The 27719-nt window shown below is 32.7% G+C and overlaps 2 protein-coding genes across 2 annotated transcripts; both read right to left on the minus strand.

Moving 5' to 3' along the window:
* Positions 1-740: 740 nt before the first annotated feature.
* LOC133205142 (alanine aminotransferase 1-like) lies at positions 741-8944 on the minus strand. Its single transcript, XM_061340888.1, has 13 exons — positions 8618-8944; positions 6975-7064; positions 6701-6812; positions 6446-6576; positions 6119-6235; positions 5222-5351; positions 4999-5078; positions 3844-3977; positions 3445-3553; positions 2941-3006; positions 2688-2843; positions 2248-2360; positions 741-2033 (listed from the first exon to the last, which is right to left on the minus strand). The coding sequence occupies exons 1-13, from the start codon at positions 8837-8839 to the stop codon at positions 1943-1945; spliced, it is 1551 nt and encodes a 516-aa protein (XP_061196872.1). The 5' UTR covers positions 8840-8944; the 3' UTR covers positions 741-1942.
* An 8780-nt stretch (positions 8945-17724) lies between these two features.
* On the minus strand, positions 17725-27533 carry LOC133206289 (uncharacterized). The gene is made up of 12 exons (XM_061342240.1): positions 27397-27533; positions 25657-25845; positions 25415-25543; positions 25268-25331; positions 25037-25182; positions 24875-24949; positions 24491-24640; positions 24302-24377; positions 23581-23675; positions 23220-23413; positions 21690-21850; positions 17725-21292 (listed from the first exon to the last, which is right to left on the minus strand). The coding sequence occupies exons 1-12, from the start codon at positions 27485-27487 to the stop codon at positions 21250-21252; spliced, it is 1413 nt and encodes a 470-aa protein (XP_061198224.1). The 5' UTR covers positions 27488-27533; the 3' UTR covers positions 17725-21249.
* Between the last annotated feature and the right edge of the window lie 186 nt (positions 27534-27719).

Raw genomic sequence — 27719 nt, forward strand, 5'->3', positions numbered from 1 at the left:
GCACAGTAAAATGAGTTGCAAATCAACATAGCATCGTGTAAGTCTACATACATTAGAGATGCGCGATTTTATCGGTATACCGGTATATCGCGATTTTTTATTGCGTGATACGTATCGTGATGCGGAGTCTAAAATACCGGTATTTGGTACATAACTATAAATTCTGGAAATTATTCATTTAATATTTGTTCAAACTATTGAATGACAATAAGAGGAGGTGTAAAAAATGTTGAAAACAGTTAAACAATGGCATCAAAACATGCTTTATATAAAATAAATGAAAATTCAAAAAGTAAAGTTATGTTTTTATAGCATATTTTTAAGAAACATTATGGAAATTCATTTGAAATTGTAGTAAAAAATGCTTGTAAAAATATCACGATTTATTGTGATATTTTTGACGAAAAATCGTGATATATCACGATACGAAATTTTTGCCGATACCCATCCCTAACATACATGCACTTTATGGTATGTTTGTTGGGATAAGTTGCATACATTTGTATTTAAAACAGGATGACATAATTTTAAAAAAATAATGCAAATTCATCTCCATTCTTTTTGAGTGAGAGTACATTTGTATTTAAAAAATTCAAATTTATGTTTATATTATTGTATGATAATGCTTCATTTCATCACCAATAAAGCTAGCTAGGTTAAAAGCCATGATTTTAATGTTAAAATTTTATTAAACCCTACTTCCATTCATCAAATTTTTAGCCAAAAAAAACAAAAAAAAATCATATTCATCAGCATTTATTTGAGGTTTCCACAAAAATATGCTAAAAATGATTTTGGTGAGACCAAGCAAAATCCATACATAACTAAGCAAATATTATGTGCACATTTAATATACAGTAAAACACACTTATAACAAAGTGCCATGGATGGACGAATTTGCTTCATTATAAACATACTTCGTTAAATAATAAGCTTATAATGTATTTTACAGCCAGAGGGAATGAAAATCACTTCACTGTGAGCATCAATTCATTACAAGTGTGTTCACCATATAAGTGCGTTTTACTGTACATGGATATTCACTAGATATATTAATTGTGAAGAGAGCTTTGCAATCTTCAAAAGCAGCAACAAAAATACATAATAAAATGATGAACAGTTCTTGTACAAAATCTCTACAATTTTTTTTAGTAGATAGTGTACATAACCTTTTTAATTATTTTTTATTTCACACAACAAAATATGCAGTTAAGATAAAAAATACATTATGCAAAATCTTCATATTACACAGACTTTTTTTTTGTTACAATTAACTGAAATACTAAGCAATAACGATTATTGAACACTCTTTAAATTATTTCAACATGTTTAAAGACTTGGTATGTTTTTTCCTGATCCACTCTTGTCTTTACATTTCATGCTAACTATACTTTATCATATTGGCAAGTATATAAATATACATGTACAATTAAAAAAAAAAGCAACTTTACACATTACATATTACTTTTAAAAAATATGTAAGTACATGTTTTACTTAACAATATAAATTAGTATCAAACAAAATACGAACAGCACTAATATTTGAATAAAAACTGTGAAAAGTCAAAAGAAAAAAATAAAGACTGATATCATGGGGGTAACTTTTGTAATTTCTGATAAAAAAAATCAATTTCTGCACAGAGATTCACATTATCCCTGATATTTATGCCAGATAACAGTTAATATGCCAGATATCAGATCTCAAAAACATTCCACATAGATTTCACACCAACAGCAATAAACTACTACAAAACAATACATTAATTTTAACTTTCTTCAGAAAAAATACCTTGCTCTGCATGACACATGTAAATCTAGAGAAATTAACAAATTTTGAAATGATTTCTTTACACAAATGTGACAAACATTGCAGCTGACATTGATATTTCACTGACAGACATCCTTATTAATATCACGCACGACAATCCTTTTTTTGTAATTCTTATTTATACTTCTGCATAAATCCAATATGGAATTTCTTGAAACGTTCCATCATTTCTTTTAGTTTGTCAACAGGTGGAAGTATTGTTGTCCTAAAATATATCAGAAGTAAAATATACAAGTAATGATACTCAGCATTCATCACATCACAGGTGACATTTTGGCAAAGTTTTCAAGGTTCCATATAAAATTATAAAACATTTCACAAACATTGTAGGCATAACGATTCAGAACTTGGTGCTACTGTAGTTTATTATTAAAAAATTCTATGCAACAAAACATTATTTCCCAAATTTTCAAAATTACCTAAAGTGATAGGTTCCTGGTTTCTGTCCAAAACCTGATCCAGGAACAACACATATCCCAGTGCTTTCCAACAAATCAAAGCAGTACAATGCATCAGGTGATATTCCCCTTTTCTAAATAGAAAATTAGTTTTAGGAATATCAAAATAATGTGAAATTACAGGCACATCCATTCCCCAACTCTCTACTTCATAAACAATTAATAACTGTGTTCTACACAGTTCTAATCATGATACATGTCTAAAATTCACTCAAAGTCAATAGTCTTTGAAGGGAGGCATTTATCTTTTATATAATATAGTTACAAAAAAATTATGGAAATCATGTTCCATGTATAAGTTAGATCCCTTGCCCCTTTGTCATTGCCTCACTTTAATCTAATGGTATACATTTTTTGACCTTGACCCTATCTGTATTTACTACTGAACATGGAAATCTTACCTTAGCAGCATCAATGGCAGCTTCTGGCATGTAGATCTGAGGGAAGGCATACATAGCCCCCTGTACTGGGTTACAAGACAGCCTCTCCATTGAGTTGAAGGTCTCTGCCACCAGTGCAGCCTTCTGCTTCAACTGCCCCAACACTAGGTTCTTCTCCTGTTAAGATTGCAGTAAACTGACTTGCTCCATCACAATTTTCACCAATTTAAAAAAAAATCCCAGATATGATAGAATAGTAGGATTTGGGATTTACCTTCATGAAAAGCTCGTAAGATGGTTCTTCTGGTTTTGGAGGGTTCACTACTACATCCATGGCAACCTGGAGAGAAAAAATCACTTTTTATTATTACAGAATTGTTTTCCAACTTACAATAATGTATTTTATGGAAAAATGAGTACTATTAAAAACTTATTTTTAGGTGCGCAGTTAATAAAAATGTTACTGTAAATCACTTTTTATTCACGAGAACTTTATTTTCGTGTAATTATGCAAATCTGTTAATCTATTAATCTGTTCAAAAATTCATTCTCCCAATATTTGTATAATTAAAGATAATATATGACAATGAACAAAATTCATCAATTAACAATCTTGCAAAAATTAGATGTCAGAAAAATTTGGTGATCTACAATATGTCAAATCAAACACTTGCCAAGACTGAATTGTTATCTCAAACTGGAGGGATATGTTTTTTTAATTATTATTTATACATAATATGTCTGTGTATCTAAATTTCATTTCAAAACTCTATTATACCTGGCCAGACACTGAGGAGCAGAGTTTGGCTGAGATGGACTTGACCTGCATGGCCTTGACAGGAGGCTCCAGATTAATAACCTCACAGTAACCTCCCCTGAATCCACATCTGAAATGACAGACATTAACCATTAATGTACGTTTGCTCAGTAAGTATACTATTGTTCAGTAATTATTATTGCAGTAAACATTGAAATCTAGGTGAAAAAAATAGAGTACATACATATGTAAATCAGATTCTTTGATTTCTGGTAATACCAGAAAAATATGAAGAGAATATAAATTTATTACACAGTTACTATTGTAAGAAAGAGTAGCAATAAAAAAAAAGAAAGACATTTTTAATGTGTCTATGAATGTACATGTATTTTTTTACCCTTGAACTATTTGATGACTTACTCTCCCATGAAACCTTTAGAGGTGGACATGAAGGAGGCCAGCTCCATATCTTTGTATTCTGGCCCCATTTCCATCAGAACTTTCTTAAATGAGTGGAACTCAGACTGTTCTGCATAGACATTGTGCTGGTATACCTGTAAAAAATGTTAATGTGTCTTAGACACTTGTATTTTTCTCTATTTTTTCCAAAATATTTTAAAATGCTTATGAGATCAATTTACAATGAAAGAAAATGGATGATTTCAGATTTTCAGTCCTTAAAATAGCAGCATTGTTTTTTTTTTTGCATTTTGAACACTCAAATTTAACAAAATGTCATCTATTTAAATTACTTCTGAATCAATTTTCTAATTTATTTTTTCAAACAATGTACCAATATCACTATTAAGTCACTTTATAGCATTGTGACATATTTTCATCGAGTTAAACATATAAAATTAAAAGAAGATGGGCATATTTGGCATGTAATCTGCAGGAATCATGAGAATGAATCATTCACATTTTTAAATACCCAGGCTCACCAAGCTTGACAGACTTAATGTCACAGAATCACTTCAAATAATTGAATGCTCCATGACAGGATTGAATCAAAACTTTCAATTCCTCGCTGTCATGTACAGGTAAAATATACCACTGTGCTATTGTCATAACATAACCTGGTACTAAATTTGGGTTTTAAAACGACAATGAAGCATTGCATTTACACAACAAGATTTCTGGGGGAAAGTTCATTTTTTATAGACATCTGGGTCTTTTCTCTATTCTTGACAAATGTTTGAGTTAAAATGCAATGCACACAAATCAAGTTTTAAAATTGTGGAAAAATGAACAAGACTGCAAATTTATAGAAAATGTGTTTCAAAATGTACCATTTTGTACCAAATGACTATGTTGCCATATTTTATATCATATTTTGGCAATTCAAAACACAATATTGGGAAAATTTTTCGCATTCCTACATCACAGAAACCAATTATTAATAGAATGCTAAAATATCATGTGACAGATCAATGAAATTTTCACTTTTCAAGTGGGCCAGATGCCTGCCAAATCCAAATCAAATGAACCCTCATTCTTTGTTTTCAAGTAATTATCCAATGTTTAATGAAAACAACTGTATGTATTAAATATGTTACAGTCTGATAAATTATTTACCTCATCCGCCATTAAAAAGAGATTCTCCTCCTTGGCAAACTTGATAATTTCTTCAATATTTGTTCTTGATAAAACTTGACCTGTAATCAAATTTCCTTTAAATTTATACGTATACATATACATATCAAAATTAAGCACAAATAATGCATCAAACAACCACAGTGAAAGGGAAGGAATCAAATCTTTTATAGTGAATTCTTTATATTTTTACTATCAAGCCTACCAGTAGGATTGCCTGGGTTGATGATGACTAGAGCCCTTGGTATACAGTGTTTACGAGCCTCATTTAGAGATCTCCTGAGTTCTGATGCATGTAAAGACCAAGCATTATCTTCATCTAGGTAATAACTGATCTACAAGAGGCAAAAACACAAATCACCTAGCTGATAATATAAAAAAGAATTTAATGGAGACTTTGGCAAGTTTAGTCAGTGAAATGTTGAAAATCGAGGATTTAAAACTAAATTTCTAAAATATTGTTTATAGGACATCCATCAAAAAAGGTTGTTACAGCTACTATTTTACTATAGGCATTGTAATGTCATTTATGAATAAATTGCCCACTTAGTTGACACTCATTGTATTCTCTCTATTGTGGCATTGTACAGTGGCTACTTGTTGGATATGAATTGTAATCTGACTATTGTGGCATTGTACAGTGGATACTAGCTGGATATACATTGTATTCTGCTATTGTGGCAGTGTACAGTGGATACTTACTGGATATACATTGTATTCTGCTATTGTGGCAGTGTACAGTGGATACTTACTGGATAGGCATTGTATTCTGCTATTGTGGCAGTGTACATTGGATACTTGCTGGATATGCATTGTATTCTGCTATTGTGGTAGTGTACACTGGATACTTGCTGGATATGCATTGTATCCTACTATTGTGGCAGTGTACAGTGGATACTTACTGGATAGGCATTGTATTCTGCTATTGTGGCAGTGTACAGTGGATACTTGCTGGATATGCATTGTATTCTGCTATTGTGGCAGTGTACAGTGGATACTTGCTGGATATGCATTGTATTCTGCTATTGTGGCAGTGTACAGTAGATACTTACTGGATAGGCATTGTATTCTGCTATTGTGGCAGTGTACAGTGGATACTTACTGGATAGGCATTGTATTCTGCTATTGTGGCAGTGTACAGTGGATACTGGGGGATAGGTATCATAACTCCTGCTCTCTCTGCTCCATCTTTACCAGTCATCAACAGTTTCATTATTGTCTAGAAGTTAAGGAATTTCAAAATTTATTGTTAAGTAAGTTAGTTTAAAAAAAAGACTACTTGGCACTGACACCACTTGGGAAGGTAATCAAGTAATAAAAGAACATAGCACATGCTTATTTTCTAAATTCATCAACAATAAATGTCATCAATGTCAAGTCTCTATCTTTTTCAACCTTGCATTTCTTGACAATATCTAAAACTGCTAACCTTTATGCCATCACTTGCTCCTGTACATAAGAAAATGTCATCAGGATTAGAAGGCTGTCCATCTCTCTCTTTGATGTATTTAGCAATGTCTTCTCTGATCACCCTCACACCAGCACTATCACTGTAGGCACCTAAAAATTTACACTTGTACATTCAAATATTTTTATCTATTATTTAATCATGGTCATGGTATTTTTTTCACACTTTGTTGGCATGGGTTGAATTAAGAATGATTTGTTGTAATAAAGAGATTACCTATACTGTGTCCACCACAGTCATTTAAGATTCTTCTAGCCCTCTCCTTGGCATCCTCTGGATACTCGGGGTTCCTCATTAAATGGTCCGGGTCTGTACACAGTGCTACAACCTACAAATCATTACCATACATGAATCTTTTATAAGAAAACAAAAACATGTAGAATGGCAAAAAATGCACATTTTGTAGCAGATCATAATCTCCCTTTAAGTTGCCAAAAAAAAGGAAATCAAACACACAGTAAAACAATCTGGATATAAAACATTGATTTACCTGCCTGAGGAAAGTTAATGGCCTTTGACCAGTTGCATGACAATCCCCAATGTTTGCCCTTATAACATCCTTAAAATCCTTTACAACACCCTGAAGTGCAAAATTAGTAAAAGTTTTGCTCATTCAATCATGCTTAATTCATATTAAAAATATTATTTTATTTATATTTATCTACAACTTATATTTGATAAATAATCAAGTTTTATTTACATTCATATCTAGTCTTGAAGAAAATTTTATTAGTCTGTCCTCTGAGTCTGTCTGTCCGTCTGTCTGTCTGTCTGTCTGTCCCTCTGTCTGTCTGTCAGTCTGTCCCACTTGGTTTTCCACACTTTTTTCCTAAACGCTTGCAGATATTGAGCTGATTTTTGGTACGTGAGTGTATCTTGATGAGTTACAGATCAAGTTTGCATTTCGTTCCGCTTCATTGATTTTTGACGGAATTATGACATTTTTAATTCTTAACGGGAACCAGATTACACTTGCCGGTAGGGGACTAGTATTGCTAATGCAATACTCTCAGAATGCTTGTTGTATATGTAATACATGTATTTATAATTCAAATATTGTAAGAGTCCATTTTTTTTTTGGATTTATACATAGAAAAATATACTTAACCCAAACATATGATGATGATAAAGAAAATTTAAACTTGATTTAGGCAGATTAAACTGGTCAGGGTATAATGTAAGCAGAGAAAAATACATGAGACCAGTAAGGGACACATTTAATTGATTTATTTTTTAATACTTCTTTTAGTGGCTTTAATAATACAGGGTAATCATTTTTGTGAGATTAAAGCCATTTTTGTGGATTGTGTTCCTTTGTACTGAGGTGAAAAGTATAACCTTTTCAACTACTTCCTGATTTACTTGGTAATTTATTTTTTAAAAAAAAAAGAGTAGTAGCTGATATGAAAAGAGATAAATTCAAGTTAATGTGGAGTAACATTTTCTTAAAAGTCTTGCAAGTTAATTATTATTAAAAAATATTCTCAATGAATAATCAGTGTCCTCACCTAATTTAATATATAAATTGAACCAGAAAAATGTGCTTGTATGTGAAAAAAAAATTCTTGATAGGCACCATATATCAAGAGACATTACTGGTTTAAAGTGTCAACGAAGAAAGTTTTTTTTCTTAATCAAACCCCCTCTTGGAAGCTTGGAAATTTTACTTTAATCAATAAACTTTTTAACAACTGTCACAGGAGCAAACATCAAATTAAATGCAGGTAAATTCACATAACAAAGATGGAAAGCAGTGAAGCTAATGACAGTAAAATCAGTAATGTAATAGGTAGGGACCAGGCCACCTAAACGCCAGTCATGTTCCAATTAGCTTTCCACCAATTACACAAATCAACCTGCCTGACCACCACATTACAATACTTTCTTTGAGGTTTATAAAGGTTATAAATAAAAATGTTACGCTTATTAATAATGCAATAGCGAGAGTCTAGATGCACCAAATGTCTCATGTAGTTTGACGATCGAGCCCAATCAAAATTAAAACTGAATAAGTATCTGCACTCACCCTAACGGTTGCACCGTCAACATATTATTAAATTGGATTTATTTCATTTCTAATTGATGACACATATCTCTTTAATCATCATGGTTATGCAACTGCTCAATATTTACACTTTTTAACTCAGCCTCGATTTCTCCTGCCCTTATAACAATGGGTCCTCGGACAGCGTACTCCATGTTTTTGACAAATGGATTCATGGTGTCCATAGTAAGCACTTTCTGGCGTGTACATGATGTGTGGAAGCTGCATATCCCAATTTGGTGTCCAAGGACATTTGAGTTTACCGCACTTTGAGGCCTCAATTTCTGTAGTCGGAACACAGAACGGCGCATCTTTTTACAATAGCGCAGATTTTGTGCTGAGATACAAAAATTCCAAAAATTAAAAGTAATGAAAGATACTAGGACTAGGACTAAAAAGTCCACAACGCACTTCCAGCCAGTTTTATCTGTGTCAAAACAACAGGAAGTTCATTTACGCCACATGACTATAAAACCGATTTAATGCAACACTTAAACTTCCGGAAAAATGCAAAGGTACAATATTCCTAACAGCCAAACTTCTAACCTTTCTCATAAAAACTAAAGTTTCCAATTAGAATTTAGCTCTACTGGTGTGCAATTTAATGAAGAAATAGAAAAGTTTTACATCTAGACTTGTTTTTTTTTTTAGTTTAACATTTACAGAACCATGCCAAGAAAAAGTACGCATTCTAGTTTTAGAGCGAACTCAATAAAAGCGGAATTAGCGTTAATCCGTGATTTTTCCCCAGGGAGATGTGCGCGAGGCAATTAATGTCAGCAGTTTTGAGGGAAGGATCTTAAGTTTTACTGGTTTTAAATTAAAGCTAGAATACTTATTATTTAGAAGCCTTTGCACCTTTTTCCCGTCTTTTTTTTTTTTTTTTTTTATTGAAAGGGGGGGGGGGGTTCCATGCAAATCATATGCGGTTAAAAAAGTAAAATTGAAGAAAAAGAAATGAAATAGATTGTAGTAAACTAATTAATTGTTCATTAAAAATTAGACGCCTTTCAAATTTTTCAGTGTTTCCATATCAAAATAGTTTTTTCCTAGTATAAATTAACATCGGGCACGATGAACTTGGTTGTTGTAGAAGTCTCGCGCCTTATTAAGGTATCATACCGGTAATTGACCAATGAAAATGAACTTAGTCAATTGTAGTTCCATACATATAAAATTAATATGTTGACCGTGCGACCGTTAGGGCGAGCGCAGATACCTTTCAGTTTTAATTTAGATCGGGCTCGTCAAACAGCACGTGACATTTGGTACGTCTAGACTCTGACGTCATATGACGTCGTATGTTGCATATTACCAAAACGAAGTCTGAACAGTGCTATTTTTAATCAAAAACGATTAATCTACTATCTGTCTGCTATATATCCATTAAATCAAGGTGATTTTATATTTTGTTGAATTTTTGTTGCTACCGCGAGAACGTGGTTTGCGGCGAGATGCAATTCGCTAAGCATTATGGGACCACAGGTAACTGCGGAAAAAAATTCACTTGGATCAATGTGCAAAGTCCGAATTTTCTCTTCGCCCAGGCGTTGCTTAAAGAGCTCGCAGTGACGAGCGGCGCTTCGCGCCGCTCGCTGCGCACGCTAATATGTTTTACGGTGTGACCGTTGGGGCGAGCGCAGAACTTTGTACCATCAAAAACGTTTACACAACTTACACCTGTAAACTTTGATCCGCCTCTTCACTTCCAAACCGCACGAGACGCAGTCTAGACTGTGACGTCACATGACGTCGGAATTTACGGAGACAGCCGTTGAGCGAGACTACAGGCCTAGTGCAATTTTTAACGAAATACGTTGTAGGGTAAATGCAATTATTTTTTGTGAATTTTAAGCTCTCGACAACGTGCAAACGTTTTATATTTTATAATATGTTTTACGGTGTGACCGTTGGGGCGAGCGCAGTTATACATCAAAAAGCTATAGCAGCTTACACTTGTAACGTTGATCCGCCTCTTAAATTCAAACGTCAAACCGCACGAGACACAGTCTAGACTGTGACGTCACAGGACGTCGGAATATTTACGAAGACAGCCGAGCGTCTGGTTGAACGAAACTAAAGATTTTGTGCAATAATAAATGAGATACGTTGTAGCTAGAGTAGATGTAATTATTTTTTGTTTTTTTAAGCTCTCTGCAAAGAAAGAAAAGTAAACGTATCTCTTGGTAATGAATGATTATCCTTGGTCTTTTATATGTTTTGTAAGAATTTCGCATGGAACCCTGGTAGCGAAGGAATTCTGGGAATGTTGCACCAGAAAATTTGGTTACAGACTACTAATTTTACCCCTATTTCATTGACAAAGACATGGTATGTATTTTCTGTGTTGAACCATTGAAAGTATATGAAATGCTTTATAATTATTTTCTGTTATTTTGTACCTTTCTATTGCAGAGTTACCTCCCCTTTTTCTACAGCAAAGTGAAGAATGTATGTAGGTAAAATGCATGTTTAAATTCCTTTTCTTGTAAATTCAGAGTTATAAAAACCAAAATCTTATACACTTTATGGTATTTATTGTCTAATCATGCTTATTATTACATGAAACACCCATTAAAGAAGTCTAAATATGACCAGGGATAATCCAATTAGAGTAGTAAGTACCACTTCCTGACAGAGGCTGAATGAACCAGGTTGGATAATCTGCTTATAACAAAGGTATTAATCTTTTTTCCCTAATTTTTATACTGATTTGTTAAAGCATATATATTGTAGAATTTTTTAATATAAGTTTTACTAAAATTAGAATTTGCTAAATATTTTTATTTTTAAAATTTCCAAGAATTTTTTTGCTTTTTGAAGGTATTTTTTTGAAAAATTGTTTAAAATATTTATTTATGTAATAGGTAAAGTTTGCTTCTTGAATTTTGTATAGGACATATTTATCTAGTATACCAAAATATAAAGAAAGAAAATAATTGTAACATATGTGAGTTGTTAGCATTTCAAATTTGAGAACTGTGTGTCTTATGCTCATTTCATCCTCTGATTTAAGGTGTTCCAGCACCTCAATTAAAGGGCCATAACTCTGCTTTGGAATCATCAATTTCAATGAAACATCATCAGCTGCTTTGTATAAACAAAAGACACCGGCATGTCAGATTTCAGCAAAATCGGACAAGGTTTGTGTCCTTATCAGGTCAAAGGTCAAAACTCACGTTAATCAATTTATTGGCACTTTTTGGATAATTTATAACTAATTATGCAAATTGTTGACAAATTTAATGAAAAAAATTGTATTTTGGAGAAGTTAGATTGATTTAAAAAATTGAAAAGGGGGAGGGGGCACCTGCTCGTGTTTGTCAAAGGGTATGATGTAATGTGTGCAATTAATAAGTGTCAAGAATTTATGCAATATGAATTTTGATTCTATATTTAATGTTGTAGCTGACAAAGAGCACATTCCTCACCTATCCAGTTATTTTAAATTTCAAATGGAGTACAAAAAACACAGGTATGTTATAACATTTTATTGTTCTTTTACACTGCTCTTAGTATTAGAGAAATGCATTATTCCTCAAAACTTTAGTCTCTTGGTGTATATGTAATTATAGTTGATACAATTATTTATTAATTATGAATGTGAATTGAAGTTAAAAGTGCTTTAAAAGTTGAGTATTTTTTTTTCAGTGGCTCATTTTCAGTTGATGTGGTGGGATTGTATGCAGTGGCCTGAATGGGAGACTTCTTTCATTTTTAAAAATTCAGGCCAGTTGCAAGTCAGAAGTGAACAAATTTCTACCAGCAGCAGAGACAAATGAGTATTCAGAAAACATGGAACAGCCGTCAACAATATTACTCTACAGTAGCCTTAACTAAAGGTATATAATCAACTGTCTCTTAAGTTTGTACCAATTTTTTTTTTTTGTAATGTATTCATCTATCACCATCATCTGTCGCCAAACTGGTTTAAAGTCTCTAAAACTTTCTCCTTTTCTTTCAGCTTTTGGAATTACACATTTGCTGTCTGATTGCTGGCACTGATCTGTGATTGTCCAAGACAGGGGAGGTTAGTAAGGTGCTCAACATTTCATATGGAATGTTTAGTCCTACTGACTTCCTCTAATCTTGAGGCGTCTTGGACATCATTGTCTGTGGTCGCATATCAGACAAAATCATCTTCTTTGGACAAGGACAGGTGTTTTCAAGAATTTAGATGTACACTGTGCAAAAATAGTGATCCACCTAGCAGGCAGAATTTATGTGCATTTTAATATAACTATCTCTATACACCCCACCCCTCCCCCCCCCTTTTGTTCTTAGTAGTCAACTTCCAAGTAATTCCAGGAGTGATTATATGTGACATAGACATGGTATGTATTTTCTGTGTTGAACCATTGAAAGTATATGAAATGCTTTATAATTATTTTCTGTTATTTTGTACCTTTCTATTGCAGAGTTACCTCCCCTTTTTCTACAGCAAAGTGAAGAATGTATGTAGGTAAAATGCATGTTTAAATTCCTTTTCTTGTAAATTCAGAGTTATAAAAACCAAAATCTTATACACTTTATGGTATTTATTGTCTAATCATGCTTATTATTACATGAAACACCCATTAAAGAAGTCTAAATATGACCAGGGATAATCCAATTAGAGTAGTAAGTACCACTTCCTGACAGAGGCTGAATGAACCAGGTTGGATAATCTGCTTATAACAAAGGTATTAATCTTTTTTCCCTAATTTTTATACTGATTTGTTAAAGCATATATATTGTAGAATTTTTTAATATAAGTTTTACTAAAATTAGAATTTGCTAAATATTTTTATTTTTAAAATTTCCAAGAATTTTTTTGCTTTTTGAAGGTATTTTTTTGAAAAATTGTTTAAAATATTTATTTATGTAATAGGTAAAGTTTGCTTCTTGAATTTTGTATAGGACATATTTATCTAGTATACCAAAATATAAAGAAAGAAAATAATTGTAACATATGTGAGTTGTTAGCATTTCAAATTTGAGAACTGTGTGTCTTATGCTCATTTCATCCTCTGATTTAAGGTGTTCCAGCACCTCAATTAAAGGGCCATAACTCTGCTTTGGAATCATCAATTTCAATGAAACATCATCAGCTGCTTTGTATAAACAAAAGACACCGGCATGTCAGATTTCAGCAAAATCGGACAAGGTTTGTGTCCTTATTAGGTTACAGACTACTAATTTTACCCCTATTTCATTGACCACGCAAGTAGTGCCAGTTTAAAAATAGAGGTTTTTTCTTAAAAATTCTTTGGGGTGTATATGGGGTAGAATGGGGTTATTTTTGGGCATAGATGGAAAGGAGAGGGTCTGAAAAAAATTATAAAATTGATAATAATGGGAAATTTTGCTTTTAAGCGCGTAGTAGGAAGGGTGTAAAGAGGCCCATGTTTACCCTTTCCTCGAAGGAAAAGTGAAATAAGCAGGGTAGGGGTTATTTGCGATGCTATAGCAGGACTTGCAGACTATGAATTTTCCCCAGAGCCTGAAAAATTTTTGGACTTGAATTGTTGTTACTCTATGCCAAGTTTCAGGTAAGTTGAGCCGGTGTGATTTTTTATATTAATTTTAACATTATAAAGGAATGTATAGCAAAATAATTGGTAGTCTGTGTCCATTTGCCTGACGTATGTACAGATTTCATTCCGAATTTTCTCTGTTCTTACACGTTAGTCTATTGAGCTCGCTGCGCTCGCTATTATTTTTCCCCTTTGAATTTTTTTTTTTATTTCCTTCCAGTCTATTTTTGCAATTTTGGTACCTGTGTCTAGTGCATTTTACATATTTTGTAAACAATTAAAGGTTTTTGACAGGAACTTTTTTTTTCAGGGCATAGGAGGCTACTTCCTGGGGTAGAAGTTTATTTTTCTTTTACTAAGAAAACGGAAAACTTAGGATCCACCCCCTCAAATCTGCTGCCGTTAATTGTCTCGCCAGCGTTAGGGGAATATGGGTGATTTGCATCAATTAAGCTTTTATTGACTCTATCGCTGTGGAAAAATGGACGGGATTTCTTGGCATGGCTGTATATTATGTCCCTGATGTTTTCTAAACTTGTACCATGTGTTGATGGATTTTCACTTATTCTTTTTTTAAGTATCTATGGCAACATCGATATTTATTAGCCTTGGTTATAAAGAATTATAAAAACCAGACCAACAATGTATTGGGACTCGGAATCGTAAGGGTCAAGATCGGCTAATACAGGGGCACAAATTAGTGCACGTTCGAATTCCAACAGATTGTTGGAAGACCTGGTCTCCAAAGACTACATAGATATTGTCAATGAGGAACTCCAGCATCTTTTTCACAGAAATTTCTATTTCAGTGACCATGGCAACACCATTCATCATGCAAGATCAAAAACTGATAAACGGAATCATCATGATATGTATCTCAATGTAATCAGGTAGTAGATATATATGTATACTTGTGTGCCAAATTATATTGAAATCGGACCAAAACTGTAGGAGGAGGAGCATTATAGAAAAACAGATAGATGGACGGACAGTACCTTAGTATTGCATAAGTTCTTCTGGTCTCTGCCATGAAGTGGAGCTAAAAATCAACAAGACTCCCGTGTTCATAAATCTGATCCAATCCAAGAGCTAACATGAAATGTGAAGATAACAAACAGTAATCAGGCTTAAAAGTCCAATCAAACAATACAGAGCAGAGCAAACACAGATCTCTGAAAACGGAGATGGGATCAGGTGCCACGGAGGAGTGTACATTCCCTGTCGACCAGTCACATCCGCCGTGTGCTCTTTGTTATGATCAGGTAGAACAAAACAAAAAAAATCCGTAGACAATTAAATGTGAAAATAATGGCCTAACAATTCGTATGAAAGACGTTAGTCAACATTCGACTTAACTATATTTGCAAATAATTTCATTGTATCACAGGAGTTTGCTTACTTATCAATTTTACCGAAATTTTCAGTAAATATAAAAAAAATACGTTATACCTATGTTAATATTATAGGTATTACGTATTTTTTTTATATTTACTGAAAAATTTGGTAAAATTGAGAGGTACGTACGCGAACTCCTGTGATTGTATCGACCGTTTAACAGCAAAAAGTTGACTTTAAGGATGGTCTTTACTCAGATGGCAAAAAATCAACTGTCGGGAACGAGAAATCACCTGTTGTTCATTGCAGACCGTTTAACAGCAAAAAGTTGACTTTAAGGATGGTCTTTACTCAGATGGCAAAAAATCAACTGTCGGGAACGAGAAATCACCTGTTGTTCATTGCAGAACTATGACTGAAGTGCGATTATCTGCATCTGTTGACCAATGACAAGGTATGTTTTATGTGTTCCATTTTTATTGAAGAAACAGTTGTCTATGATTTAAAAAAAAATTATGCAGTTTTTCATTTATCGTGAGAAATAGTTGTATAAAGTGTTGAAAAGTAATACGTTTTAATGCTTGATTATGGTAAAATGTGATCTCAAATTTTCTAAAAGTTCCTAGGAATTTTTAAGTACCCACATTTAATTAACAACACTACGAATACGTTACACAGTAGTCCTGAAGTCATCTAAGTTCCTCTAAAATCTTGTTTTTCACCTCAGAAAAAATAAAAGCTCCTGTTTCCTTTGGAAACTCCAATGGAAAAATTAGTAATTTTTTTTATTCTGCAAAGTTTTTACTATGCTTTACGAGGCACTCTGGGTGGTATACATGTATGAAATATTGAGATAACGAACAGTATTCAAGATCAAAGTCCATTAAAACAATACAAATCGGAAGCAGAGCAAACACGGACATCCAAAAAAATCAGAGGTGGGATGAGGTGCCATGAAGGAGTGAGCATCCTCTGACGGTCACACCCGCCGTGTGCTCCTTGACATGACCGGGAAATAACGGGAAAATACGTCGACAATATTCAGTGTGTAAATAATGGCCTAACAATTAGTATGAAAAACGTCAATCAGCATATGACTTAATGATAAATTGTATTTGCCGACAAGGTCATTGTATCGACCATAGAACTTACGAAATGATGACTTTAAACGAAACTGTTGATATTTTTGTTTCATCAACTTGTTTGTCAATACCTTACAGACTTACCTCGTTTTAGAAATTGTTCATATAGAGCATGCTCTTGGGTATCGAATCAACTGAGAGAAAAACACCCTATATGCAGGTGATAAGGGTACTGTATATTGCTGCATAACTAAGGGAAGTTGACGATTGAAAAGTTAAAGTCATCACGTTTATCATAAAGCTTTGTTGTTAGATTACCATGAACATCTATTTCTAGTAAAATATCCAGATATGAAACATGTATATGATGTCATGTCCGGTTAATTCATGGGAAATTACGAGAGAAAGACGTCTGCCGGCAATTTTAATCTTATCGTTTACCAGAATGACTACATTTAAAACGGTTCAGTCCGTAGGAACCGGGTGTACATGTCACTACAAGATGAGGCATGCCCCCTCCACCTAATAATTTTTGCCATATACAAGGGTTGTCCCAGAAAAACGCAAACATTTTTAACTTTTTTTCACTAATATAAAGATAGATATTGATAGATATAATCATCATTTTTAAATACTTTTAAAAACTACATAGAAATTTCAATTAAATATCTCAATAAATAAAATATTTCTCTCGGTTAAGATCTTAAATACATGTATCTATAGTAGCTATTAGTGCAACACCGACGATTTAAAACGTAATTCGTAGCGTTTTTGAAATTGTTTAGGAAATTAAGTGCGTCTTTTCTCACAAATTTTTAAAATTTCACAACCTTCGTAAAAAGGTAATTATCATTTGTGTCCCCTACATTATTTTGCCTATATATATACTTGTACCCCCAAACCGAAATTGCTTCGTACGGGCCTGCGGTTCTTATACAATTATGCATGCAAAATAGTTTCATATTTAATTTAATTTTGTGTACTAACTACGCATTTTGTGCTTTCATATTGTTTTCCTTTAAAAAAAAATTTACAAAAACCCAAAAATAATAATGGGTCCACACATATTTTTATTCATGTAAACACGTGTGATTACTAATACCAGGCGTTAAATTTAATGCAAAAAATCATTTCTTTTTGTTTATATATAGTAAAGAGAAAAAAGCATGTTCAAGCTATGATATTTATATGCAATTCTTGAATTTTTATTAGAGCTTTCTTTTTCAGAAGCATTAAATAGCTAATCAAAAAACTGTCCTCTTAAAGTATAATCAAATTATTACATGGATTTATGAGAGAGGTTCATCAAACACATAAAGTGATTTGCTCTACACTGTGATTTACATGTCCAACAGAAAGAACAAAAAATGAATTATCAATACACGCTTGTTTAATATAACATACATTTATGCACATGATTATTTTCTAGAATATAGACGATAGGTATAAAAATAGGTATAGGTATAAAAATAATTATGCTGGCATAAAAATAGACTTCATAACATATACTTTATAAAATACAAAAACTGTGGCAAGGCGAAGAAAGATTGCACTATGAAATAACTACATGTAGCTAGGACACTTTTAGTCCGAAATATCCGTCGTTTTCCATGCTTTTTTCAAGATTTTGATATTTGACGTGCCCAAATATCTGACGTTTTCTAGGCGTTTTTCACTGAAGATTTTTAAATTTGACGTGTCAGTCAAATATCAAAATCTTAAAAAACGCCTGTAAAAAGTCGGATATATCGGGCCAGGACATTAGAGTCTCAAAAAAAAAAATAAAATAAAAATCTGCAAATTTAATACAAAACAAGAGACGTTTCTCAAACATAAAACTCTGTTTATCATTTGGGGGGGGGGGGGGGTAGCGCTTTACAAAGCTGTAAACTGAAGTTTAAAGTTGTGAACTGTATAAAATAACATTCTTTTCACAGATACATGTAAGTATACTTCAGTTACACATGGGAGACACAGGCTGGGGTGTAAACTATGGTTTGGAGATGTTAATTATAGAGATCAATCATGTAGCTTACGCTGCGTAAACTTCAGTTTACAAATGATAACCTTAGTTTATGAAATGTAAATGTAAAGCTCATTTCTGCTCATTTGGCGTGTCACAACTAGTTCTTCAAAAAGAATATGGACAAATAAACAAAGTATACAAAAAAGTCCTTGGTATGTTAACAATTTTGAAAGTACGATTAAGGCATACAACACTTATGAAACAAGTAGGACTAAATTTTCAGTGTGATGCCAACTGGAAATCTCACATACAAATTACGTATGAAAAAGCATGTAAACGCTTAAATGTTCTACGAATGTTAAAACATTCTCTTTGTCGAGATGCGTTAATAAAAATAGATATGTCATTTATTAGACCAGTCTTAGAATATGGTAATGTTGTTTGGGATAATTAATGAAGGGGAATCATCTTTATTGGAAGAAGTTCAAATTACTGCTGCAAGAATTATTACAGGAATGAGAGTGAACTCATCAAGAACACTTTTATATGATGAACTGGGGTGGAATACATTATCTGACAGAAGGAAAGTACATAAATTAATATTATTTTACAAGATAGTGTATGGGATAGCACCACAATACCTTCAAGATCTACTAAAACCTTGTATTCCACCCCACTCCCCATATTCCTTAAGAAACAATGATGGTCTTACTTTTCTTATTCCTCAAACTAGGACCACATCATATATGAATAGTTATTTCCCATCTACAATTAAACTATGGAATAATTTACCATATCATATTAGAAATTTATCAACTCTATCTTCATACACTAATGCCATTAAAAAGGCTCATTACAGAACTCCCAATAAGCTTTTTAATCATGGAAATCGTAGTCAAAATATTATTCACTGTCAATTAAGAAATAATGCTAGTAGTTTAAATGCTGATTTACAGAAAGATTATATAAATGAAAGTTCCAAATGTGAAAACTGTGGTTTTCATACTGAAAATGCATATTATTTTTTCTTAGAGTGTCCATGTTATGTTGAGCAAAGAAATACTCTTTTTGATTTTATATCTAGTATGGACCTGCAACATCCTGTATCTCTAAATCTATTGTTATTTGGTGATAGTAATATTCCTTATGCAAAAAATATGAAATTGTCTGATTGTGTTCATGAATATATTTCACAAACCAAGAGGTTTCATAAATGATGTGAAATTATGAAATATTTGTTTCTTACTTAAATCAAATACACATTCATTGTATTTTATATAAATTGCTATTATTCCCATCTTTCAGTTTTTTCTCTCATTTTCACATAAACCGGTATTCATTTGATTTTTTTTTCTCCACTCTTTTTTTTCTCCTAAATTCCATTCAATTTTGTGTTACTTATCTAAAACTTATTGGTGATATGAACGTGTATTTATATATAGTAATATGTATATTTCAATTAACCTTGTACCTGTGAAGAGGGCTTATATAGGCTATGCCTGCTGCCCAACCCTGTTATGTATTTATTACATAATAAAATATGTTCAAAACAAAACAAAATAAAACAAGAGGCCCATGGACCACAATGCTCACCTGAGTCACTATGGCCCTCCTGTTTATTCCTATGCAAAACTTTGATCACATATTGTGGCCCCACCGTACCATTGGGGTCATGATTTCAAGTATTTGAATCTACACCACCCAAGAATACTTCCATATAGATAATCGGAACCGTGCTATTCTTCTTCAGATTTTTCTGAAATATTTCAATGTAAAACTTTGATCCTTTATTGTGGTCCCACCCTATATCCCTGAAAATCATGATTTAAAAAATTTAGAATCCACACTTACTCAGAAAGCTTTCATATAAGTTTCATCTTTTCCAATCCAGTGGTTCTTGAGAGGAATTAAGATTTTCAAAGCTTTTTCTCAATAATATTTCAAAGTAAAACTTGGATCCTTTATTGTGACCCCATTCTACCCCAAGGGTCTATGATTTCAACAATTTAGAATATACACTTCTTCAGGAGGCTTCCACATAAGTTTCACCTTATCTAGTCCAGTGGTTCTAGAGGAAGATTTTTACAGATTGTTCTTATATATTTCAATGTAAAAATGTGGCCCTACCTTACCCCTGGGGGGTCATATGCATGATTTGAACAATTTAGAATTTAAACTTCCTAACGAAGTTTCCACATAAGTTTCACGTTATCTAGTCCAGTGGTTCTTGAGAAGAAGCTTTTTAAAAAGATTTTTCATGTATATTTCAAAGTAAAACTGTCATCCCTTATTGTGGTCCTACCTTACCCCGGGGGCCATGATTTGAACAATTTAGATTCTACAATTCCTCACAAAGCTTCCACACAAGTGTCACCTTTTCTGGCCCAGTGGTTCTTAAAAATATTTTCAAAGATTTTTCTTATATACTTTAATGTAAAACTTGCATCCCCTTTTTGTAGCCCCACCCTAACCCCGGAGGTCTTGATTCGAAAAATTTAGAATCTAATTTCCTCAGAAAGGTTCCACATACGTTTCAGCTTTTCAGGCTCAGTGGTTCTTGAGAAGAACTTCAAGAAGATTTTTAATGACTACACCCTATTTTTGCCTTTTCTTGATTATCTCCCTTTGAAAGCAGGCTAAACCCTTATTTGAACAATTTAGAATCCCCTTTACCCATGGATGTTTTATGCCAACTTTGGTTAAAATTGACACAGTGGTTCTTGAGAAGAAGTCGAAAATGTGAAAAGTTTACAGACGGACAGACAACGGATGATTAGAAAAGCTCACTTGAGCTTTCAGCTCAGGTAAGCTAAAAGTGTAATTCACAGATAACTGGAAAAGATCTGTACAACGTCCAGTTTGTACCTGAAAAAAGGCAATAAAAACTTTTATGGAAAGGAAAGATACACAGTAAAAAAAGATTTGAGAGTTAAGGTGATTAGAATGTTCACATCATTATATCTAGATATAGTTGTTTTATTTGATTTTTTTCTTCATAAAAAACAATTTCTTCGCACAGTTTTCGAATCTTGATTAAAAATGTGACGAGTGTGTGTTTTATTAATTTTACTTTTCCCGACCTTTGTTAGTAAAATGAATAAAAGGTCGTATTAATTTTATAAACTTGTTCAAACACACGCACAGGAAAAGACACACACAGGAAAAGTTTTGGCATCACTATATTACCTGTGCATCACTACATTACCTATTACAAAAGTGTTTATAAACGTAACTGAATATGCAACCATTATTTTTTTCGTACCATAATTGAAACGATGGAGATTCCAGCTCATACATCTCTCCGTCCAACTGTATCAGCCGCCTCAACAACGTCAATTCTGGATCTTCGTTCTCAAAACTGTCTTTCATTTCAACCGTGAACCCTCGGACATTTAATGCCTCCAAATCATTATTTGAGACTTCCTTTAAAACATTAATTTGATTTTTTTTCAATGATTTTTGGTTATTTTTCTATCCTTATAAAATGTTAATGATAAAAAATTATCTGAGAAGACCATAGTATTACTGATGTGGTTTAAACAGTACCGGTATTTGTTCACTCCAACGTACAGCTTTTTCTTTAATTATAAAAAAGGGGGGTAAGAAGCATCGCTTCTTTCTAATGTGTATTGATCTAGGGTACATTTGTACAACATTTTCCTGAAATCAGACAGAAAGTTTTTAAAAAGTTGTTAGATTTGTGAATTTTTGAAATAATGTACAATTACAAGTTTTCCTACTTTAAGTTAAATGCTCTATCAAATTGTACCAAATTTTATTCAAATCAGATAAAAACTATTGAAAGTTTGTATTCTAAAATACATGTATAATTATAACTTCAGTGGTAACACAGTACATCGGAATCACAAGTTGATTCGCTGAAGTAAGTACCTTGGTAAAGACTGCTTTCATTTAAGGTATATGTGTACATCAAAATTGTTTTGAGAGTATAACGAATAAATTAAAGCTTTATCTGTATGCTAATGCAAAGCTTATGGCTTGGTTAATCATGATTTTTATTGACTTTATTCATAAAATTTCAAACTCCTGTGGACAGACCCCACGGTTCAGGAATAAAACTTCACATGGAATTGGAATGTTGTCTAATTTTGCTTTATATGTTTTCTTATAGATGAATATTATGAAGATTTTCCCACATATATAGTCCTATGTAAAACTTTGACCTCTAAATGAGAATGCTTCCATACATCTTGCATTAAGCACAGGTCCAGATGTTTTTGAGAATTGTATTGAAACTGTGCTCCATTACAAGATTTGAATGTGAATAAACACTACCTAGGATTGCTTATATTGCTTAACTAATTATGCCCTTATTGTTCTTGATGAGATTGATTTTAAATATTTTACCTATTTACTACTATTTCATGTCCAATTTTGTCCCTCTTGTGACACCTCCCTAGCTCAGGGGGATGAGGTTTGGCATGATTTTGATGAAAAAAATCTATACTACATACCGTAAGGCTGATTTATATAAATTTGATTTATAATTATCCTGCTGTTTTTGAAAAGATGTTTTTAACATTTAGTCCCACCCTATATTGGGGGTGGGGGGTGGGGGGGGGGGGGTCAAAACTAAATTACAATCAAAAAGATGGTTGATAAACAGACATCAATCAGAAAATTATCCCAAGTCTTGTACTCAAGTTAGCTATAAACTTAACAAAATACATGTAATATCTTTGTCCAACGAGACCAAAATTTTTTAATCGCTGAAGCATATACTGAGAATTCTTTGAACTTTTGCACAAATCTCCCCCCTTCAACATCTTACCATCGGCGTTCTCCTAGCAACGTGTTTGAGAAACCTAAACATAACCCCAGCAGAAAATCCACCATAAAAATGAAAGGTGGAAAACGTGGTGTGTTTAGGAACAAACATTTTAGGGACGTCAAACACGACTTGACCATCAAAGATGACGTTGCCATTTAGGGTCATCATATTCCACAACTTCCGGTCGAAGATCACTGTAAGAATATTTTTTACAGTTACGTTAGTAGTACATCATATTCATTTGTATAGCATTTATGATTATATATATACTGGTATTGCTATCTTCTTAATGTATAAGAATACATAATTACGTATGTACTTACCACAAGGACACGTTTAACAAGAAAACTATAAAGTTTACCTGTATCAGAAGTGTAAGAACTATATCCTGACAGCTTTTTGTCTTCAACAAAGATCTCCGTCTCATTAATCTCACTATTGCGTCTTTCGGTAACTCTGGTACATGTATAAACACAGGATTGAAACTTCAAAAATCCACAGCACAAATCAATGTATTCTTTAATGTTAATGATTCTCTTCTCTTTTTAAAATAATATAATGATAAAGGGCTGCCTTTAATGCTTGACAAAATAAGCACAGTAAATGATTTACATTGGGTTTTATTTATTTTACATAATTGTTTGCAATTTTTCAAAAAATAAGCAAGCAGACATTACATCTCCAGATGTAAAGCAAGCGGTTGCTTTTTAATTGAATGTAAATAATTGAATCAAATATCAGTAATTGAAAAATTTTCAACTCCCAATCCTGTCTACGAAGACTAAAAATATCAGTTGTGAATAAATGTATTCATCCATTTTTAGGGATACGCTTGCATATCAGTTGTGAATAAATGTATTCATCCATTTTTAGGGATACGCTTACATGCTTTCGTTTAAAGGTATCTCATACTAATCGTATGGAAATATTTTCTTGTAGCGAATGTCTACTGAATGCATATGTATAGCAACCCAGGTATTTTGGTTGCAATGCTTTAGTATTCTCTTGTAGACGATATTACAACCTCTCCACCTCCCCTTGAAACATATACATGATTAATAAGTCAAAAATAACAAACTTACGATGTAAAATAGGTGACTTTGGCTGTGAAAGCGCGATTTGTTTGAGATTTGAAAAGGAACATCCACATGGGAACAACTGTAAATTTAAGAAAACAAATCTTCGTGAGAAATTAATTTCAGAAAAAACTCTAAAATTACACAATATTGAATATACATGTATTTTTTGAAAAGTCGTTTATACGTACGTACTAAAATAACGCGATCGTCCAAGCCAGCGAAACTTCCTGTCGGAGTAGTAGAAAAGATCTGTCAAGATTCCGTATGTGCATGATGTTCCTCCGAATCCAAGGAGTTTACCATTGTTGTACAGAGCCAGCAGGTGCGATGACACAGTTCTCCCTATAAATACATAATAGTGTGGGGGTTTTTTTCAAAAAAAAATTATACATTTTCACAGAAAAAATACAAGCTTTCGAAGAGCAAAGTACATAAATTTATATATTTGATTCAGACTAATCTCACGAGTTTCGATAAATGTTACACTGTATACATGTATTTTTACAACAATGGAATAGAGAGTTTCGCTCATTTAAAACTATAGTTCATAATATGTCCAATGTACATGTACCTTACCTTTAACGACATGAAGAGCAACCGTAAGAACATCTTTACAGCCTGTGTATTTTTCCGTCACCACGCAACCAGTTCCTGGGTGTATAAGATCAAATCATTATTTTTCGGTCATTAGACTCTAAAAATATATATTAAAAAAAATTACAGGAAATACAAATTTACCAGTTGGTATCATGGCTATAGGAATGTTCAAGGGGGAGAGCGTTGCATTTTGATCATTAATATCCACGCCTTGTTCCTCTTGTCTCCTTCTCATCAATACGTTGATCACCTCATGATACGACCCGTCTCCACCAAGTAGTACAATGCTAGTGTAAAATTGTAGAAAATGAATTGTCCTAGAGATATGAACAACTGTGAGCAATATTCAAAGTGACAAATACAAAGCATTACCCATCAATTTTAGAAATGTCGTAGGTTTTTGCCACGTCTATCATATGACCTGCACGTTCAGAAACTGAAATGGAAGATAAATACTCTGAGTGAGGAATACCTTATTTTGGAATGTCTTGTTTTTTCGAGTAAGTGAGCTGTATTTACATATTATATCCATGGATATTCCTGCAAGTTTAAAAACTGGTTCCACGATATTCCGGAAATCCTTTATGGCTGTTCCATTACCGCCAATAGGGTTTATCATAATCAAAACTCTCTTGGGACGTTTTGTTCCTGCAAAATTTGAAATAAAATTTAAGGACAAAATTACACCCAGGACTTTATTATTTAGTTTACTAGGCAATATAATTGAAAGTCAACAAATACTAAGATGTATGATAACAAACCATTTGATATCCTTTTAGTCAAATCTTGTTGAAAATCTTTCCTTTGATCCCCAGATATTATTTTGCACTCTTTCATTAGCATATTTGAAGCACCATTTTCGATAAGCCATAATCGAGTAAACTCAGTCTTGTTAAACCATCCCTTCACCGCCTCATCACAACCGATGACGTCATTTAACTGGTAACTGGCTGAAAGAAGCAAAACAAAGCATATGTCAATCATTTACTCTTTCTATATACTGTGAAATCACTTTCCGGGGGGGGGGGTTAATTTTCGTTGTTGTTTCATGATAAAAAAGAGACCCACGAATTCATGTCCTCCACAAAATGTAAATTTTCAAATACATGTATATAACAACTCAGCACTTCCTCAATCCCAAAACCAATACTTTTTCTCAATCCATAAAAATCTGATCCCATGAAAATGTATGATTTTACAGTACTTAGTAAATAAATCCATCCTCTAAATGTTAGTTGTTCGGTTACCATTTATATACTATCAATTTTCGAATGCACATAATACTATTGATGTACTAATCAGAATACTATCATACTGATAATGGAGGAAAATCCATTCCAGTTGGAGGCACAAATTACTGATTATATATTTCACAAATATCTAATAGCTGTACATGTATTACAGGAATGGAAAAAGTTCAACCGTTAATAAAAATAGCAACTTTATCTAATAAATATGCTTTTAAGTCTCTTGTATATCGTGATTAAAATTGTTGAATCTTTCCAATTGTAATTAATATCGAAAACAATCATCAAAATTAAAAATGCAACTAACAAAAATCCAATCAAATTTAAAATACAAGACTGGTTGTTTTTATATACGAGGGTTTTCCAGTAAAATCGTGGACAAAGCGTTTTTATCGAAAAGTAATCGGAGCACTAAGCTGAATTTTCAGCAAATGTTTATTTACCATCGGCGCACGATCAATGAAGTTATCATCCGTGTACAGTAAGGCGATACCACGCATCAAATAAAATCTCATATTTTGTTTATTTGAGCATATGTCTATTTAAAATTTGCTATGAAAAAATTCCTAAAGAGTAGTGAAAATTTTAGAACGCAGTGATGATTATTTTTATCGATAGACAACTTGTCCACGATTTTACAGGACAACCATCGTATATACATCAAATTACCAATTTATGGTGTTCATAATCATAATATGAGCCTTCATCTAGGTAAATCTGCATCATGTATACTACAAATAAGCAGCCTTTTTCCCCAGTTCTACAACATATATATATATATATATATATATATATATATATATATATATATATATATATATATATATATATATATATATATATATACTAGTAATTCAAATACCGATTCCGTTGCTTCGCATTAAGAAAATTTCATCTGAGAGTTTTGTATTTCTTTCTCTCATACGAGAAACTTAATTTTAAAAATCGGACCTTATTCAATATGAGGACACTACTTCAGAGAACTATCCACCCAGAAAATCATTAAAGAAAAGCACATCATTACTTAGTAACTCGTCAGAATTCTTACAACCTTTCAAGATCTGTACCCAATTTATGGCAAGCTTTGGTCACCATATCTATGTTTACATTTATACATTTTGAAAAATGAGCTTACCTCATCTAACTAACCACTATGCAGCATTTTTCAGATTCTTTTCTCAGATAATTCATTTTTTATGCCAAAAACACCCTTTCAAAGAATTAAAAATATGTATTCACAACAAGTATACTCACTCTCTGTTTTGCCACTTGATTCAAACATTAACTTATCTTCATGTAAAGTCACTTTGGTCTGCAAACCATCCACAATCAAATCGTACCCCATCTTTCATCGTGATTATTTTTTAAAGCGTATGAAATCAGGAATAAAGGCCCAAGTCCAATGCATGTCCTAAATTGACATCACTCTTCATAATACAGCTCGCTGTTTGTGACATCTCAAATAAAAAACCAACTACACAATGTTTCGGCGCCAGTATTTATTTATGTCTTCATCAATTCTTCATTTATGTGTACATAGAAGATGCAGTTTTACAAGAGACATAAATAATAGTTAT

This window comes from Saccostrea echinata, unplaced genomic scaffold (genome assembly GCF_033153115.1).
Source record: "Saccostrea echinata isolate AGI-Se365-2 ecotype Australia unplaced genomic scaffold, CSIRO_AGI_Sech_v1 ptg000054l, whole genome shotgun sequence".
Taxonomy (NCBI): Eukaryota; Metazoa; Mollusca; class Bivalvia; order Ostreida; family Ostreidae; genus Saccostrea; species Saccostrea echinata.